This window comes from Salvelinus fontinalis, chromosome 30, assembly GCF_029448725.1.
Source record: "Salvelinus fontinalis isolate EN_2023a chromosome 30, ASM2944872v1, whole genome shotgun sequence".
In the NCBI taxonomy this organism is placed as follows: Eukaryota; Metazoa; Chordata; class Actinopteri; order Salmoniformes; family Salmonidae; genus Salvelinus; species Salvelinus fontinalis.
Window position 1 is genome coordinate 40106613 of NC_074694.1, and position 19604 is coordinate 40126216.

The following is a 19604-nucleotide window of genomic DNA, read 5'->3' on the forward strand; positions in this document are numbered from 1 at the left end:
AAAGGAATCAATCATTAAATGGTTTTGGACTCACTCAGGAGATGCTGAGAAGATAACTTACCAATAACACTAGGTCCTAGATATGGTACTCACTGTACTGTAAATAAGTCTGATAAGGCAACCCCCAAGCCAGGGTTTTATCTCGGAAGGAAATAACCAATGAACTGTTATCATTGTAGCAGGTCACAAAGTCAATAGTGAATTTTCAATGGATTTAGTTCCATTCGTTTCACATGTCAATGATGGATGTGGTTGAAGTAGTAAGACATAAATAGGTCAATCAATTTTCATTGGACTGCCTGAAGTGTCCTTGCTACAATCCTCACCAAGAGACGTATAGTCATGAAGTGGAAAAACGTTCACTCACCATTGCACAGTCATCCTGTTTCAGGGGCTAGCGTATCACTCCAGAGCTCCAGAGTTTACCGCTTTTGGGAGCAGGAGCTCCATGGAGGGGTGTAGGCTCATTGGCGGACTTACCATTAGGCAACAATATATAGTATGAACATGGCATAAGTCAAGGCAAAATGTGTAGAATTTCCGGAAATAAGCTTTAAAACTGCAACATTTTCTCTACTCATAGCAAAATGTGTAGAATTGTACTTTAAATTCCATGCTGTCACAGTTACCAGCCCTTTCAAGCTTAACATCCTTATCATTTATCGCCCTCCAGGTTCCCTTGGAGAGTTCATCAATGAGCTTGATGCCTTGATAAGCTCCTTTCCTGAGGACGGCTCACCTCTCACAGTTCTGGGTGACTTTAACCTCCCCATGTCTACCTTTGACTCATTCCTCTCTGCCTCCTTCTTTCCACTCCTCTCCTCTTTTGACCTCACCCTCTCACCTTCCCCCCCTACTCACAAGGCAGGCAATACGCTTGACCTCATCTTTACTAGATGCTGTTCTTCCACTAACCTCATTGCAACTCCCCTCCAAGTCTCCGACCACTACCTTGTATCCTTTTCCCTCTCGCTCTCATCCAACACTTCCCACACTGCCCCTACTCGGATGGTATCGCGCCGTCCCAACCTCCGCTCTCTCTCCCCCGCTACTCTCTCCTCTTCCATCCTATCATCTCTTCCCTCTGCCCAAACCTTCTCCAACCTATCTCCTGATTCTGCCTCCTCAACCCTCCTCTCCTCCCTTTCTGCATCCTTTGACTCTCTATGTCCCCTATCCTCCAGGCCGGCTCGGTCCTCCCCTCCCGCTCCGTGGCTCGACGACTCATTGCGAGCTCACAGAACAGGGCTCCGGGCAGCCGAGCGGAAATGGAGGAAAACTCGCCTCCCTGCGGACCTGGCATCCTTTCACTCCCTCCTCTCTACATTTTCCTCTTCTGTCTCTGCTGCTAAAGCCACTTTCTACCACTCTAAATTCCAAGCATCTGCCTCTAACCCTAGGAAGCTCTTTGCCACCTTCTCCTCCCTCCTGAATCCTCCTCCCCCTCCCCCCCCCCTCCTCCCTCTCTGCAGACGACTTCGTCAACCATTTTGAAAAGAAGGTCGACGACATCCGATCCTCGTTTGCTAAGTCAAACGACACCGCTGGTTCTGCTCACACTGCCCAACCCTGTGCTTTGACCTCTTTCTCCCCTCTCTCTCCAGATGAAATCTCGCGTCTTGTGACGGCCGGCCGCCCAACAACCTGCCCGCTTGACCCTATCCCCTCCTCTCTTCTCCAGACCATTTCCGGAGACCTTCTACCTTACCTCACCTCGCTCATCAACTCATCCCTGACCGCTGGCTACGTCCCTTCCGTCTTCAAGAGAGCGAGAGTTGCACCCCTTCTGAAAAAACCTACACTCGATCCCTCCGATGTCAACAACTACAGACCAGTATCCCTTCTTTCTTTTCTCTCCAAAACTCTTGAACGTGCCGTCCTTGGCCAGCTCTCCTGCTATCTCTCTCAGAATGACCTTCTTGATCCAAATCAGTCAGGTTTCAAGACTAGTCACTCAACTGAGACTGCTCTTCTCTGTATCACGGAGGCGCTCCGCACTGCTAAAGCTAACTCTCTCTCCTCTGCTCTCATCCTTCTAGACCTATCGGCTGCCTTCGATACTGTGAACCATCAGATCCTCCTCTCCACCCTCTCCGAGTTGGGCATCTCCGGCGCGGCCCACGCTTGGATTGCGTCCTACCTGACAGGTCGCTCCTACCAGGTGGCGTGGCGAGAATCTGTCTCCTCACCACGCGCTCTCACCACTGGTGTCCCCCAGGGCTCTGTTCTAGGCCCTCTCCTATTCTCGCTATACACCAAGTCACTTGGCTCTGTCATAACCTCACATGGTCTCTCCTATCATTGCTATGCAGACGACACACAATTAATCTTCTCCTTTCCCCCTTCTGATGACCAGGTGGCGAATCGCATCTCTGCATGTCTGGCAGACATATCAGTGTGGATGACGGATCACCACCTCAAGCTGAACCTCGGCAAGACGGAGCTGCTCTTCCTCCCGGGGAAGGACTGTCCGTTCCATGATCTCGCCATCACGGTTGACAACTCCATTGTGTCCTCCTCCCAGAGCGCTAAGAACCTTGGCGTGATCCTGGACAACACCCTGTCGTTCTCCACCAACATCAAGGCGGTGGCCCGTTCCTGTAGGTTCATGCTCTACAACATCCGCAGAGTACGACCCTGCCTCACACAGGAAGCGGCGCAGGTCCTAATCCAGGCACTTGTCATCTCCCGTCTGGATTACTGCAACTCGCTGTTGGCTGGGCTCCCTGCCTGTGCCATTAAACCCCTACAACTCATCCAGAACGCCGCAGCCCGTCTGGTGTTCAACCTTCCCAAGTTCTCTCACGTCACCCCGCTCCTCCGCTCTCTCCACTGGCTTCCAGTTGAAGCTCGCATCCGCTACAAGACCATGGTGCTTGCCTACGGAGCTGTGAGGGGAACGGCACCTCAGTACCTTCAGGCTCTGATCAGGCCCTACACCCAAACAAGGGCACTGCGTTCATCCACCTCTGGCCTGCTCGCCTCCCTACCACTGAGGAAGTACAGTTCCCGCTCAGCCCAGTCAAAACTGTTCGCTGCTCTGGCACCCCAATGGTGGAACAAACTCCCTCACGACGCCAGGACAGCGGAGTCAATCACCACCTTCCGGAGACACCTGAAACCCCACCTCTTCAAGGAATACCTAGGATAAAGCAATCCTTCTGCCCCCCCCCCCCTTAAAATGATCTAGATGCACTATTGTAAAGTGGCTGTTCCACTGGATGTCATAAGGTGAATGCACCAATTTGTAAGTCGCTCTGGATAAGAGCGTCTGCTAAATGACTTAAATGTAATGTAAATGTTAAAATTACAAATGTACTTTAAAATTATATATATATATTTTATCTCCACCGCCATTCAAATGTTTTGCCCACAAGGTGGGGTGGGGTTAACCAAATATCACTTAGGCCGGGGGCCACAGCCTGGCCTCCAAATCACCAAGTCTGCCCATGTGTAGGCTAAAGGTCAGGCAGTGTGTCTGCAACATCCTCCTGGAAGCAAACAAATGCCCTAACCTTGAATAAAGTCCAGTGGGAACAACAGACTGCATGACAGTCCTGGAGCTCAAGAGGACCGCTCCTGACCATTCTCCAATCCTCGCCCAGCTTTGGTGTACCTTCCCTGGGGACTGATCTGGATCCACACCACAGTCATGGATCTTTTCCACAGCTGGGGGGTGGAGGTGGCCGTCCATCTGCAGACCCAGTATGGGCATTATGAGGGCTGGTTTAGTCTAGCCTCTACAGTGGCTGACCTGCATACCACCTTCTTTTGTTTCTTCCCAGTCTGGTTCTATCTGCGCAGGGACGTGGGTGTAAAGCTCATCTGGGTGGCTGTCATCGGGGACTGGCTCAACCTGGTCATGAAGTGGTAAGGAACGGATTAAATTGGTTTTCTGACATTTGTTTTTCATTGATTTTGGTACACATTGCGATTTAGTACACATAAACAAAAATCTACGCTGACTTGAACATAATTTAAAACTGAAATTGTCATGATATATTACAAAGTTGGGACTTTCAAAGAGTTGAATGATGTTCCCTCTCCATGGCAGGGTTCTATTTGGAGAGAGACCCTATTGGTGGGTCCATGATACCCGCTTCTATGGGACAGATCCAGCCCCTGCCTTAAAACAATTCCCCATCACCTGTGAAACTGGACCAGGTAGGCAATGCCATAGATAGATGTGTGCCAGACTCTAGCATGATTATCACTCAATACACCTCAAAATATTGGCAGTCTTGGCAAGTGGAAGCATTATTCAAATCAAATGTTATTTGTAACATGCGCGTATGCGCGTATGCACTAGAGGTCGAACGATTATGATTTTTCAATACCGATACCAATTATTGGAGGACCAAAAAAGCCGATACCGATTAATCGGCCGATTTTTAATGACAATTACAACAATACTGAATGAACACTTATTTTAACTTAATATAATACAAAATTCAAAAGGCACTCGCACATCTGAGCAATCTTATTTGCAGGTACATGGCAACAATTGAACAAGATGAAGGAAAAAGAAAACCGCACACTGCTCTTGATAGTATCACCAATATTTAATAAACGATACGCACCGCATCGATTATATGCAACGCAGGACACGCTAGATAAACTAGTAATATCATCAACCATGTGTAGTTAACTAGTGATTATGATTGATTGATTGTTTTTTATAAGATAAGTTTAATGCTAGCTAGCAACTTACCTTGGCTTACTGCATTTGCGTAACAGGCAGGCTCCTCGTGGAGTGTAATGTAATCAGGTGGTTAGAGCGTTGGACTAGTTAACTGTAAGGTTGCAAGATTGAATCCCCCGAGCTGACAAGGTAAAAATCTTTACCTTTAAGCCGTCCTTGAAAATAAGAATGTGTTCTTAACTGACTTGCCTAGTTAAATAAAGATGAAATAAAGGTGTGAAATAAATAAAAATAAATAAATCGGCCAAATCGGTGTCCAAAAATACAGATTTACGATTGTTATGAAAACTTGAAATCGGCCCTAATTAATCGGCCATTCCGATTAATCGGTTGACCTCTAGTACGCACTACCCTTATATGGTCAGATCACCCAGTATGGGCATTATGAGGGCTGGTTTAGTCTAGCCTCTACAGTGGCTGACCTGCATACCACCTTCTTTTGGGGGGGGGGCCCGTCAGGAAGTCCAGGATCCAGTTGCAGATGGAGGTGTTTAGTCCCACGGTCCTTCACTTAGTGATGAGCTTTGTGGGTACTATGGTGTTGAACGCTGAGCTGTAGTCAATGAACAGCATTCTAACATAGGTGTTCCTTTTGTCCAGGTGGGAAAGGGCAGTGTGGAGTGCGACTGCGATAGCATCATTTGTGGATCTGTTGGGGTGGTATGCAAATTTGAGTGTGTCTAGGGTTTCCGGCATGATGGTGTTAATGTGAGCACTCGGGGCTGGGTTTCCCTTTGTAGTCCGCAATATTTTTCAAGCCCTTCACATCCGACGAACATCAGAGCCGGTGTAGTAGGATTCAATCTTAGTCCTGTATTGGAGCTTTGCCGGTTTGATGGTTCGTCTGAGGGCATAGCGGGATGTCTTATAAGCGTCCGGATTAGTGTCCCGCTCCTTGAAAGAGGCAGGTCTAGCCTTTAGCTCGGTGCGGATGTTGCCTGTAATCCTTCTACACCTGCATTGCTTGCTGTTTGGGGTTTTAGGCTGGGTTTCTGTACAGCACTATGAGATATCAGCTGATGTAAGAAGGGCTATATAAATACATTTGATTTGATCCATGGCTTCTGGTTGGGATATGTACGTACGGTTACTGTGGGGACGACGTCATCGATGCTTTTATTGATGAAGCCGGTGACTAAGGTGGTATTTTCCTCAATGCCATTGGATGAATCCCAGAACATATTCCAGTCTGTGCTAGCAAATCAGTCCTGTAGCGTAGCATCTGCGTCATCTGACCACTTCCGTATTGAGCGAGTCACTGGTACTCCCTGCTTTAGTTTTTGCTTGTAAGCAGGAATCAGAAGGATAGAATTATGGTCAGATTTGCCAAATGGAGGGCGAGGGCAAGCTTTGTATGGGTCTCTGTGTGTGGAGTAGAGGTGGTCTAGAGTTATTTATCCTCTGGTTGCATAGCTGGTAGATATTAGGTCAAACGGATTTAAGTTTGCCTGCATTAAAGTCCCCGGCCACTAGGAGCGCCGCTTCTGGATGAGCATTTTCTTGTTTGCTTATGGCCTTATACAGCTCGTTGAGTGCGGTCTTAGTGCCAGCATCGGTTTGTGGTGGTAAATAGACGGCTATGAATAATATAGATGAGATCTCTCTTGGTAGATAGTGTGGTCTACAGCTTTTCGTGAGGTTTCTACCTCCGGCGATCAATACCTCGAGATTAGACATCGCGCACCAGCAGTTATTGACAAATAGAGTCACACCCCTGCCCCTCGTCTTACCAGACGTAGCTGCTCTGTCCTGCCGATGCACAGAGAAGCCAGCCAGCTCTATATTACCCGTGTCGTCGTTCAGCCACGTCTTGGTGAAACATTAGATATTACAGTTTTTAATGTCCCGTTGGTAGGATGGTCTCAATCGTAGATCGTCCAGTTTGTTTATCAATGATTGCACGTTGGCCAATAATTCGGAGGGAAGTGGTGGTTTACCTACTCGTCTGCGAATTCTTACAAGGCATTATTTGCTTGGCCTGTATGTCATAAATGACTGATACCAGTACTATAGGGCCATAACACCTCTGCACTTATCGATTCCCATTCCACAGGGTAAATACATAGAGAATAATCTTATCTGGAAAGGAATTCAGTTGGTAGTGTAGTGTGTAATTTTTGTTTAGCTAATTGCATCTTCAGGGTGTGTGTCCACTGTCTAAATAAGACAAGAAAACAGGGATGGGAAAGAGGTGTAATGTGATGATGGGAAAATAATGCAGACGATAGCTGCTGAACAAAGGGACTTTGCCCAGATATTCATCATATCCCCGGTAGCCAGATATGTGTGTGCTTTAGCCAACTCTTATAACCGAAATTGTTCATGAGGACAAAGTGTGCTGTTTTTCATAGGAAGCCCTTCGGGTCATGCCATGGGCTCGTCTGCGGTGTGGTACGTGATGATAACAGCTGTCTTCTCAATGGCGGCAGAAAGACGGTTCCCCCCTCTCCTGTACAGGTGGGTCAAAAGAGAAGTGGAGTCAATGGTGTTGTTACTGCTTATACCCAATTCAGTGCTTTCAGATCCACACAAAGTGTCTAGGGGTTAGGGCAGGGGTGGGAAAACTATGGCCTGCCAGCCGATGTTATGCGTCCAGCGAGGGAAATTAGTATTTTGGTTTAAAAAAACACTCAGGCTATTCTTGAACATCTGAAACTACTGTAGATAGAAAGTATGTAGAAATGTCGGACTTATATATTTTCAATTAACTGCCCTTTTTCTGGACCTCAAATAGATTTTTTGGAGGACAAATCTGTAAACAAAAACTTGGTTAGGGGTTAGGATCTATTGTTGTTTTGGAGCAGGGCCTTAGTGTCTTGTTCTTCCCCAGGTTCTTGCAGGCGGGGCTCTGGATGCTGCTGTGTACAGTAGAGCTGCTGGTGTGCATGTCCAGAGTCTACATGGCTGCCCACTTCCCGCACCAGGTCATCAGTGGGGTCATCACAGGTCAGAGAACCAGGGCTTGACCGAGATTTCAAGATGCAGCTTGTACCCCTAGCAGGTTGTGCTGACCTGAACCGTACTGTGCAGGTTTGGTTATTTTCCTTTCACGTTGTCGTCCTTTCCAGAAACTGTGGTGAATGCGCAACCAGGCCAACACAGTACACCTTGGATTGGCTCGGTTTGGATCAGCAAGTACACTGTAAAATAATCCTGTTGTTTTTACAGTAACTTACTGACAGAGAGTAAACTTTACAGTAATGTACTGTTAAACCCAAGTTTCTTTGGAATTTACAGTAACATACTATACCTTTTACAGTAAATATGTTACAAAAACAGCAATGTGCTATTAAACCAAAGTTTCTTTCGAATTTATGGTAAAATACTAAAACTTGTATTTTACCGTAACTGGCTGCCAGTAAGTCACCGTAAAACAACTAGATTGTTTTTTACAGTGTAAGAGGGGTATCAGGTTTTGATTTTGTTCTAAAATGTTCTTGTCTATATCCATGGCAGGTATCATGGTGGCTGAGACCTTCTCCAGAGTGCAGTGGATCTATGGAGCCAGTCTGAAGAAGTACTTCTACACCACCCTCTTTCTGCTCTCCTTTGCTGTGGGCTTCTACGAGCTGCTAAAAGCTATAGGCGTGGACCTGCTGTGGTCCCTGGAGAAAGCCCAGAAGTGGTGTGTGAGAGCCGAGTGGGTCTACATGGACTCCACCCCCTTCGCCAGCCTCCTGCGCAATATGGGCACCCTGTTTGGCCTGGGCTTGGGTCTGCACTCACCTCTCTACACCAAGAACAAGAACAGCAGCATCCCCTTCAGGGTGGGATGTATCACTGTCTCTTTATTGTTGCTACAGATTCTGGATGGCTTGACGTTCTCCTCCAGAGACCAGGCCATGTTCTATGTGTTGTCATTTAGTAAGAGTGCTGCTGCTCTCTTCATTCCCACAGCTCTGGTTCCCGGAGGACTCTCCTGGATCTTCCCAGGTAGTGTGGCGGCTAAGCTGAAATTTTCATAACAACAATTCACTTTATGATAAAAGTCCCAAATTTTACAGAGGTAAATTTATGTACCCTGAAATTATTTACATACTGTATCAGGCCATGGCAGCCATCTTACAAAATGGCCACTGAAAGTAACACAACATTTTACAATTCAGAAGTAGTGTTTTGATATAACTGCACCAAATGTGTTACAGAGGTAGATGTATGTACCCTGAAAATATTTACAGTATATATGGAGCCCCCACAGATTTGGCCCCTGGGGCCACAGCAGACATTTTACAAAATGCCAACATATGCCAACACAGCACCAAATATGCTACATAGGAACATTGATGTACCCCGAAATGATTAAGAAATGGAAACCCCACAGATTTGGCCCCTGGGGGCCTCTATGGGGCCATGTCAGTCATTTTACAAAATGGCAACATATTGTAAAATTGTTTTACAATGCAGAAGGACTGTTTTGAGATAACAGCACCACATTTAGTACAGAGGTAGATATACAGTGCTTTCAGACAGTATTCATACACCTTGATTCTTTCCACATATTGTTGTGTTACAGCCTAAATTGAAAATGGATTACATGTATTTATTTTTTATCTCACACAATACCCCATAATGACAAAGTATATGTAGGCTTGCCATAACAAAGGGGTTGACTCAAGACCATGTGGTATTGTGTGTAGGCCAGTGACCAAAAATCTCAATTTAATCCATTTAAATTCAGTCTTTGACAAAATGTTTTGGGAAAAAGTCAAAGGGTGTGAATACTTTCTGAAGGCACTGCATGTCAGGGATGTGCAACTTTGATGGTGGTCTGGAGTCATTATGAGGGGCCGCAGTGGCTCGTAGGTCTGCGTACCCACACATCCACACTGTGGCGGAGAGAAGATTTTACAGTTGTAGAGCGCCTTTCAAGCAATTCTAAACATTTTGGCATAGGGTGGAGGCAAACGTTTGCAGTTGTAGAGCTCATTTCAAGCAATTTGAAACATTTTGCCATAGGATGGAGGCAAACGTTTGCAGTTTTTAATATGACGACTTATGATCAATGGGCCTCACCCCGGTCGGTAATTGCTTACTACAAGTTCAGATAGGTAGACTAATTTACCAATGACATGAGCTAATGAAGAGACTGCTGATGCACAACTAAATTCCAAAATTGAAACTTGTATATTGTATTATTCTAACTCTTAGTTGAGACCCTGACTGAGCACCCCCCCCCCCCCCCACCCTGATTTTAAATTGGTCCATGGAATGTATGCATCCCGCGGGCCACCAGTTGCCTATCCCTGTAGATGCTGCAATGTAGCTTCTGATGGAATCCTATACATTCAAGACTTATAGATGGATATGGTTATGCACAGGTGGTGAATATGATCATGCATCTGAAAAGTTTCTAATATTGCAGGTAACATGGTTGATTTGAAGGAAGTTAAAGTGTTTGACAATTTTTGTGTTTGTATTTACTAGATATTGTGAACAAATTTGCCGAGATGAACTAATGAGTGAAATCAGACAGAGGTTTTTTTACTTTTGAGTTTGATTGTTCTTCCGAGAAAGATTCGGTCCAGCTTTTCTTCTCTGTGTCCTGTTTTCCCAAAATGCCAATGCTGATTAATTTTCACCAGAGCCAGGCATTAAACATTAACTACTAGGCCATCATTCCTCAGCTCAATACATAGCAACACTCGTTCTCTGTACCTCATGGCCACTGATGCAGTACGTTATGTGTGCACCACGTGTGTCTGTGCATTAGTGATACATACCCAGTATACTGTATCAAACAAACATACCAGCAAAAACCAATAAAGACTGGACTTTACTGTGCATTGTCACATGTCAACACTACCGTACAAAATCACCTTAACTTGACCCCAATATCAAATCGGTGACAATCCAGCCTATCAGTGACTAGTATTGTGACGGACATGCATATTTCCTATGGTGACATAATACTGTACATCCATCCATCCTAGGGTTGCAAAGCTACCAAAGTTACTGGAATATTCGGTAATTAATAGGTCATCTATGGTAACTGGTAATTTATACATTAATATATATTTTTTTAAATTCATACCTACTCATTGTTTATATCTGTGTCCATAGTATCCATGAGTTATAGTGGATAGACCATATGGTTCAAGAGAAAATTGCCTAATTAACCCTTTAGAACCGAAAATAATTCTAGAATGCTGCTGTAGATTAATGAGAATTTTAAAGCTCATTTTCTTACACATTTCAAACAGACAGATATAGCTCAAAAACAAAGAACAAATGACAAATACAAGTTAAGTTAAGTTAGTTTTAACCTCTTCATTAACATGACACCAAATTCATGTCAATAGGAATAACACAAATGTTGTCTTCAATTGTGTAAAAACACTCACTTTCAAAAAACTATTAACACACAACACAAAACTCTAAAGTATTTAAATCAAATCGAACTTTATTTGCCACATGCGCCGAATACAACAAGTATAGACATTACCGTGAAATGCTTACTTACAAGCCCTTAACCAACAGTGCAGTTCAAGAAGAAAATATTTACCAAGTAGGCTAAAATAAAAAGTAATAATTAAAAGTAATACAATAAGAATGACGAGGCTATATACAGGCTAGTTGAGGTAATCCATAAACGTAGGTTTGGGCGAAGTCACTATACATAGGTAACAAACAAACAGCGAGAAGCAGCAGTGTACAAAGGGGGGGGGTCAATGTAAATTGTCTGGTGGCGATTTTTATGAATTGTTCAGCGTAGAGTAAACGTCCTGCCAGAGTAAACGTCCTGCTACTCAGTCCCAGTTGCTAATATATGCATATTATTAGTATATTTGGATAGAAAACACTCGGAAGTTTCTAAAACTGTTTGAATGATGTCTGTGAGTATAACAAAACTCACATGGCAGGCAAAAACCTGAGAAAAAATCCAACCAGGAAGTGGGAAATCTGAGATTGGTCGTTTTTCAACTCATTCCCTATTGAAGATACAGTGGGATATTGGTCATGTTGCACTTCCTAAGGCTTCCACTAGATGTCAACAGTCTTTAGAAACTTGTTTGAGGCTTCTACTGTAAAGGAGGGGCTCATAAGGGCTCTTTGAGTCAGTGGTCTGGCAGAGTGCCACAGGCTCGTGACGCTTGTTCACGTGAGAGGTAGCTCGCGTTCCATTGCTTTTTCTACAGACAAAGGAATTCTCCAGTTACAACATTATTGAAGATTTATGTTAAAAACATCCTAAAGATTGATTCTATACATCGTTTGACATGTTTCTACGGACTGGAACAGAACTTTTTGACATTTCGTCTGCTCCTAGTGAACGCGCTTCATGACTTTGGATTTGTTTACAAAACGCGCTAACAAAAGTAGCTATTTGGACATAAATGATGGACATTATCGAACAAACCAAACATTTATTGTGGAACTGGGATTCCTGGGAGTGCATTCTGATGAAGATCAAAGGTAAGTGAATATTTATCATGTTATTTCTGACTTCTGTTGACTGCACAATATGGCGGATATCTTTTTGGCTGGTTTGGGCTCTGGGCGCCGTACTCAGATTATTGCATGGTTTGCTTTTTCCGTAAAGCTTTTTTTAAATCTGACACAGCGGTTGCATTAAGGAGAACTGGATCTAAAATTCCATGTATAACACTTGTATCTTTGATCAACGTTTATTATGAGTATTTCTGGAAGTTGATGTGGCTCTCTGCAAAATCACCGGATGTTTTTGGAACTACTGAACATAACGCGCCAATGTATACTGAGATTATTTTATATAAATATGAACTTTACCGAACAAAACATATATGTATTGTGTAAGATGAAGTCCTATGAGTGTCATCTGATGAAGATCATCAAAGGTTAGTGATTAATTGTATCTCTATTTCTGCTTTTTGTGACTCCTGTCTTTGGCTGGAAAAATGGCTGTGTTTTTCTGTGATTTGGCAGTGACCTAACATAATCGTTTGTGGTGCTTTCGCTGTAAAGCCTTTTTGAAATCGGACACTGTGGTGGGATTAACAACAAGATTACCTTTAAAATGGTATAAGATACTTGTATGTTTGAGGAATTTAAATTATGAGATTTCGGTTGTTTGAATTTGGCGCCCTGCACTTTCACTGGCTGTTGTCATATCGATCCCGTTAGCGGGATCTCAGCCATGAACTGGGGACCAATACCAAATCTTTTCAGTCTCCTGAGGGGGAAAAGGTTTTGTTGTGCTCTCTTCATGACTGTTTTGGTATGTTTGGACCATGACAGTTCGTTGGTGAAGTGGACACCAAGGAACTTGAAACTCTCGACCCGCTCCACTACAGCCCCGTCGATGTTAATGGGGGCCTGTTCGGCCAGCCTTTTTCTGTAGTCCACGATCAGCTCCTTTGTCTTGAATACATTTATGGAGAGGTTGTTGTCTTGGCACCATGCTGCCAGTACTCTGACCTCCTCCCTATAAGCCATATCATCGTTGTCGGTGATCAGGCCTAACGCTGTTGTGTCGTCAGAAAACTTAATGAGGTGTTGGAGTCGTGTTTGGCCACGCAGTCGTGGGTGAACAGGGAATACAGGAAGGGACTAAGTACACACCCCTGAGGGGCCCCAGTGTTAAGGATCAGCATGGCAGACGTGTTGTTGCTTACTCTTACCACCTGAGGGTGGCCCGTCAGGAAGTTTCTAGGATCCAGTTGCAGAGTGTGGTGTTTAGTCCCAGAGTCCTTAGCTTAGTGATGAGTTTCGTGGGCACTATGGTGTTTAACAGCATTCTCACACAGGTGTTGCTTTTGTCCAGGTAAGAAAGGGCAGTGTGGAGTGCGATTGAGATTGCGTCATCTGTGGATCTGTTGGTGTGGTATGCGAATTGGAGTGGGTCTTGTTGATGTGAGCCAAGACCAGCCTTTCAAAGCACTTCATGGCTACCGACGTGAGTGCCACAGGGCAGTAATCATTTAGGCAGGTTACCTTCGCTTCCTTGGGCACAGGGACTATGGTGGTCTGCTTGAAACATGTAGGTATTACAGACTCAGTCAGGGAGAGGTTGAAAATGTCAGTGAAGACACTTGACAGTTGGTCTGCGCATGCTTTGAGTACACGTCCTGGTAATCGGCTTTGTGAATGTTGACCTGTTTAAAGGTTTTGTTCACATCAGCTACCGTGAGCGTTATCACACAGTCATCCAGAACAGCTGGTGCTCTCGTGCATGGTTCAGTGTTGCTTGCCTCGAAGCGAGCATAAAAGGCATTTAGCTCATCTGGTAGGCTCGCGTCACTGGGCAGCTCACGTCTGGGCTTCCCTTTGTAGTCCGTAATAGTTTTCAAGCCCTACCACATATGACGAGCATCAGAGCCGGTGTTGTAGGGTTCAATCTAAATCCTGTATTGACGCTTTGGTTGTTTGATGATTTGTCTGAGGGCATAGCAGGATGTCTTATAAGCGTCCGGATTAGTCTCCCGCTCCTTGAAAGTGGCAGCTCTAGCCTTTAGCTTGATGCGGATGTTGCCTGTAATCCATGGCTTCTGGTTGGGATATGTATGTACAGTCACTGTGGGGACGATGTCATCAACGTGTATTTTTCAATGCCATTGGATGAATCATCGGAACATATTCCAGTCTTTGCTAGAAAAACAGTCTTGTAGTGTAGCATCCGCGTCATCTGACCACTTCCGTATTGAGCAAGTCACTGGTACTTCCTGCTTTAGTTTTAGCTTGTAAGCAGGAATCAGGAGGATATAATTATGGTCAGATTTGCCAAATGGAGGGCGGGGGAGAGCTTTGTATGCATCTCTCTGTGTGGAGTAAAGGTGCTCTATGATTTTCCCCCCCTGGTTGCACATGTTACATGCTGGTAAAAATTTGGTCATAAGCGGTCTTCGTGCCAGCTTCATTTTGTGGTGGTAAATAGACGGCTACGAATAATACAGATGAGAACTCTCTTGGTAGATAATGTGGTCTGTATCTTATCATAAGGTACTCTACCTCAGGCAAGCAATACCTCGAGACTTCTTTAATATTAGACATTTGCGCACCAGCTGTTATTGACAAAAAGACACACACCCCCACCCCTCGTCTTACCAGAGGTAGCGTCTGTTCTGCTGGTGCATGGAAAATCCCTGTAGCTCTATGTTGTCCGTATCTTCGTTCAGCCACGTCTCGGTGAGACATAAGATGTTACAGTTTTTAATGTACCCTTGGTAGGATAATCTTAATAGTAGGTCATCAACTTTATTTTCCATTGAGTACACGTTAGCAAGAAGAATGGAAGGCATTAGGAGTTTACTCGCTCGCCTCCGGATTCTCAGAAGGATCCCAGATCTGCGGCTCCTTTTCTGGCGTCTTTTCTTCACGCAAAAGGTGTGGATCTGGGCCTGTTCCAGTGAAAGTAGGATATCCTTCTCGTCGGACTCGTTAAAGGAAAAAGTTTCTTCCAGTCCACAGTGAGTAATCACTTTTCTGATGTCCAGAAGTTCTTTTGGGTCATAAGAGACGGTAGCAGCAACAATATGTACACAACAAGTTAAAAAATAAGTTACACAAAACGCCAAAAAAATAACAAAATTGCACAATTGGTTGGGAGAATGTAAAACGTGTTCTTCGGCGCAATCTTTTAATTTTAGTACATTTGAATAAATTACTTAAAATGTACCAAGTATAATATATTACACTTATAAATATTATTTACATATAAATATTTTTAAAAGGATCCAAAATGTGACCAGAGGACAATACCCTAACCACAAAGTAGGCTATTTGATTGACAATGATTATTGTAATCGTAACAAATAAAAAACAAATAAAAAATGCAAACAGCTATTCAGAGACTATTTCAAAATGTTGATAGCCTCCCTCAATAAGATTTATTACAGCCTAAGCCTGACACAAAATGTAGAAATAGCAGCCTACTTTGACAACAACTCAGTGAATTGGATGTGGTGGCAGACAGGTTTTTAAAAACAACTCCTAGCAACAAATTTTGCTACTTTAAAAAATGTATTTTGAACTTTTAGCAAAATGTATTTTCAACTTTTAGCAACTTTTGAAAAGTGTCTCAAATGCTAAAATGCACGCATTTTCCCTCTAAATGACACAAAAACGTTTTTCTCTGTCACACACTGTCACAACACACGTGCCTGGCTGCAAAAGTGCATTGTGAGTGACGTCAACAGCAGGCGCTCAGCTCGTGCACAGACAGCAGCAGGCCAGCAGCAATATGTTAGTATATTATGTATGTTTGTAATAGTGTGTTATATGTGAAAATGTGTTCGTATTATAAATTGTATTTGAATGTTTAAGGACTCTTGGAAGATTAGTCCAAATGGGGACTAAAAGAGATCCAAATAAAATAAAAATTGTTGGCAACACTGGTCGCTACAGGCCCATTCGTTTTCTTTGTAGCCTCGTTTGAATGTTGCGGTTGCGCATATTTGTACGGAATGGGGTGAGTTTACGTTACAGTGTGCCAATGTTAGCTAATTAGTCACGAAGCGGGGACAGTTTCCATCGGTAGAAACAGGACAAAACAAGCAGCTTGTAGCTGGCTATGTAAACAAATATCACTACACAATATCATATGAGCTCCACTGCGCAGCCATCTACCCTAACACTACAGCTAAACTGTCACACAATAGAAAACAAAGCAATGTATAGCCTATGAATATCTTTCCCTAGCAAACATAACAAACTATGACCTAAACACAACAGATAATCTCCATTCCGGTGGCTAGTTTAGACTCAGAAAATCAGCTAGTTTGTGGAAGTGAAATTTGAGGTCGACGCTTTGCAAACGCAGCCCAAATATACCAACACACACTTTTTCTGTTTGGCAGAGCTAGCTAGCTAGCTATAGCAAGCAGGCATTACCATATGAATTACATAAGTAGAAACAAGACAAAATATCCAACTAGCTGACGATATACAGCTAAACACTGCAACTATTTCCAAGAGACAGAGAGCAATCCTGCTCCACTGCTGATGAGCTCGCCTGTAGGCAACCAAATGATCATGACAGGATTTTCCAATCTGGGAGCTATTCCCAGAACTTCACATCATCAAACTTCAACAACACTGTTTAAAAAGTGCAAGGAGGACGTGTCCGAAAACGTATCATAAACCAAAATACACTACATTACCAAAAGTAATGTAGTGTAAAATCATGGGCATTAATACAGAGTTGGTCCCCCCCTATAACAGCCTCCACTCTTCTGCGAAAGCTTTCAGCTAGATGTTGGAACATTGCTGCGGGAACTTGCTTCCATTCAGCCACAAAAGCAGTAGAACACTGATGTTGGGTGATTAGGCGTGGCTTATGGGTCAGCATTCCAATTCATCCCAAAGGTATTCGATGGGGTTTAGGTCAGGGCTCTGTGCAGGCCAGACAAGTTCTTCTACACCGATCTCGACAAACTATTTCTCACTTTGTGCAAGTGGCATTGGCATGCTGAAACAGGAAAGGGCCTTCCCCAAACTGTTGTCACATCATCTAGAATGTCATTGTATGCTGTAGCATTAATATTTCCCTTCACTGGAACTAAGGGGCCTAGCCCGAACCATGAAAAACAGCCCCAGACCATTATTCCTCCTCCACCAAACTTTACAGTTGGCACAATGCATTGGGCATCCGCCAAACTCAGACTCATCTGTCAGACATCCAGAAGGTGAAGTGTGATTCATCACTCCAGAGAACGTGTTTCTACTGCTCCAGTCCAATGGCTGTGAGCTTTACACCACTCCAGACGATTATAGGCATTGCGCATGGTGATCTTAGTCTTGCGTGCGGCTGCTCAGCCATGGAAACCCATTTTATGAAGCTTTCGACAAACAGTTCTTGTACGTTGCTTCCAAAGGCAGTTTGGACCTTGGTAGTAAGTGTTACAGATGATTTTTACTTGCTATGCTCTTCAGCACTCGGAGGTCCTGTTCTGGAAGCTTGTGTGGCCTACCACTTTGCGGCTAAGCCGTTGTTGCTCCTAGACGTTTCCACTTAACAATACCAGTACTTACAGTTGACCGGGGCAGCTGTAGCCGGGCAGAAATTTGATGAACTGACTTGTTGCAAAGGGGGCACGTTGAAAGTCACTGAGCTCTTCAGTAAGGCCATTCTACTGCAAATGTTTACCTATGTGTTCGATGTGTGCTCGATTTTGTGTGCTCAATTTTATACACCTGTCCCCAACGGGTGTGGCTTGAAATAGCCAAATCCACTAATTTGAAAAGTGTCCACATACTTTTGTGGAATTGTCCATAGGGCTCCGAGACAGGATTGTGTCTGTGGAAGGGTACCAAAATACCTCTGGAGCATTGAAGTTCCAAGAACACAGTGGCCTCCATCATTATTAAATGGAAGAAGTTTGGAACCACCAAGACTTTTCCTAGAGCTGGCCGCCCGGCCAAACTGAGAAATCGGGGGAGAAGGGCCTTGATCAGAGAGGTGACCAAGAACCCGATGGTCACTCTGACAGGGCTCCAGAGTTCCTCTGTGGAGATGGGAGAACCTTCCAGAAGGACAACTATCTCTGCAGCACTCCACCAATCAGGCCTTTATGGTAGTGGCTAGACGGAAGCCACTCCTTAGTAAAGGCACATGACAGCCCGTTTGGAGTTTGCAAAAAGGCACCTAAAGGACTCTCAGACCATGAGAAACAAGATTCTTTGGTCTGATGAAACCAAGATTGAACTCTTTGGCCTGAATGCCAAGAGTCACGTCTGGAGGAAACCTGGCACCATCCCTACGGTGAAGCGTGGTGGCAGCATCATGCTGTGGGGGTGGTTTTCAGCAGCAGGGACTGGGAGATTAGTCAGGGTGGAGGGAAAGATGAACGGAGCAAAGTACAGAGAGGTCTTTGATGAAAACCTGCTCCAGAGCGCTCAGGGCCTCAGACTGGGGTGAAGGTTCACCTTCCAACAGGACAACGACCCTAAGCACACAGTCAAGACAACGTAGGAGTGTCTTTGAGACAAGTCTCTGAATGTCCTTGAGTGGCCCAGCCAGAGCCCGGACTTGAACCCGATCTAACATCTCTTGAGAGACCTAAAAATAGCTGCGCAGCGACACTCCCCATCCAACCTGACAGAGCTTGAGAGGATCTGTAGAGAATGGGAGAAACTCCCCAAATGTAGGTGTGCCAAGCTTATACTGTCTTACCCAAGACTCGAGGCTGTAATCACTGCCAAAGGTGCTTCAGTAAAGGGTCTGAATACGTATAACATTTACATAGTTTATTTATTTTTATACATTTGCAAACATGTCTAAAAACCTGTCTTTGCTTTGTCATTATGGGGTATTGTGTGTACATTGAATAGGAAAAAAACTATTTAATCATTTTATCCAATTACTCTTTAGCCCCTAAAATTGGGGAGCTATGTATAAAAATGGTTGTAATTCCTATACGGTTCATACAATAATTTTCACAAAACCCTTAAATTAAAGATGAAAGTCTACAAGTAAAGCACATCTGGATTGTTTCCTATCAAATCCTTTGTGGTGGTGTACAGAGCCAAGATGATGCAAACTGTGTCCCTGTCCACATACTTATGGCTCTGACTAAGTGATTTTTTTACATTTTAAAAAGTAAAATGACATTATACCTTTCCGGTTTCTGGTTAATAACAGCCACGCGAATACGACAAGTTTGTTAGAAAGTACACTTTGCGACACAGATATTGTTAGAAAAACAAGGCCGTTCGCGGCCGCAATAGTAATTTTAAAAAAGTCCGTTGATGGTCGCTATGGGTTCCAAAGCGTATTTAATGAAATAATTATATAAATCAACAGTGGCATTAACTTCAATTAACTTTGCAACACTTCCAACGATTGACTTTTTTCACAACTGCCACCAGTGTGGCGCAAAAACATTTACAACAAAGGCATTTTGACATGCAAAAATAAATAAAAGCATGTAAAACATATACATTTATATACAAAACATTAAGGACACCTGATCATGTGACATTATCCTTG

General features: G+C 44.0%; 1 protein-coding gene across 1 annotated transcript; it reads left to right on the forward strand.

Moving 5' to 3' along the window:
* Positions 1-3548: 3548 nt before the first annotated feature.
* On the forward strand, positions 3549-9336 carry g6pc1a.1 (glucose-6-phosphatase catalytic subunit 1a, tandem duplicate 1). Its single transcript, XM_055890870.1, has 5 exons — positions 3549-3870; positions 4055-4164; positions 7054-7159; positions 7533-7648; positions 8159-9336. Exons 1-5 carry the CDS (start codon positions 3653-3655, stop codon positions 8665-8667), a joined length of 1059 nt encoding a protein of 352 aa, XP_055746845.1. The 5' UTR covers positions 3549-3652; the 3' UTR covers positions 8668-9336.
* The last annotated feature ends 10268 nt before the right edge of the window (positions 9337-19604 follow it).

Bases quoted from the DNA above. Each gene is read 5' to 3' on its own strand.
- g6pc1a.1 (XM_055890870.1), top strand. From the start codon at position 3,653: ATGGATCTTTTCCACAGCTGGGGGGTGGAGGTGGCCGTCCATCTGCAG. The intron at 4,165-7,053 runs GTAGGCAATGCC...TGTTTTTCATAG, and splicing joins CACCTGTGAAACTGGACCAG to GAAGCCCTTCGGGTCATGCC. The intron at 7,649-8,158 runs GTCAGAGAACCA...TATCCATGGCAG, and splicing joins CATCAGTGGGGTCATCACAG to GTATCATGGTGGCTGAGACC.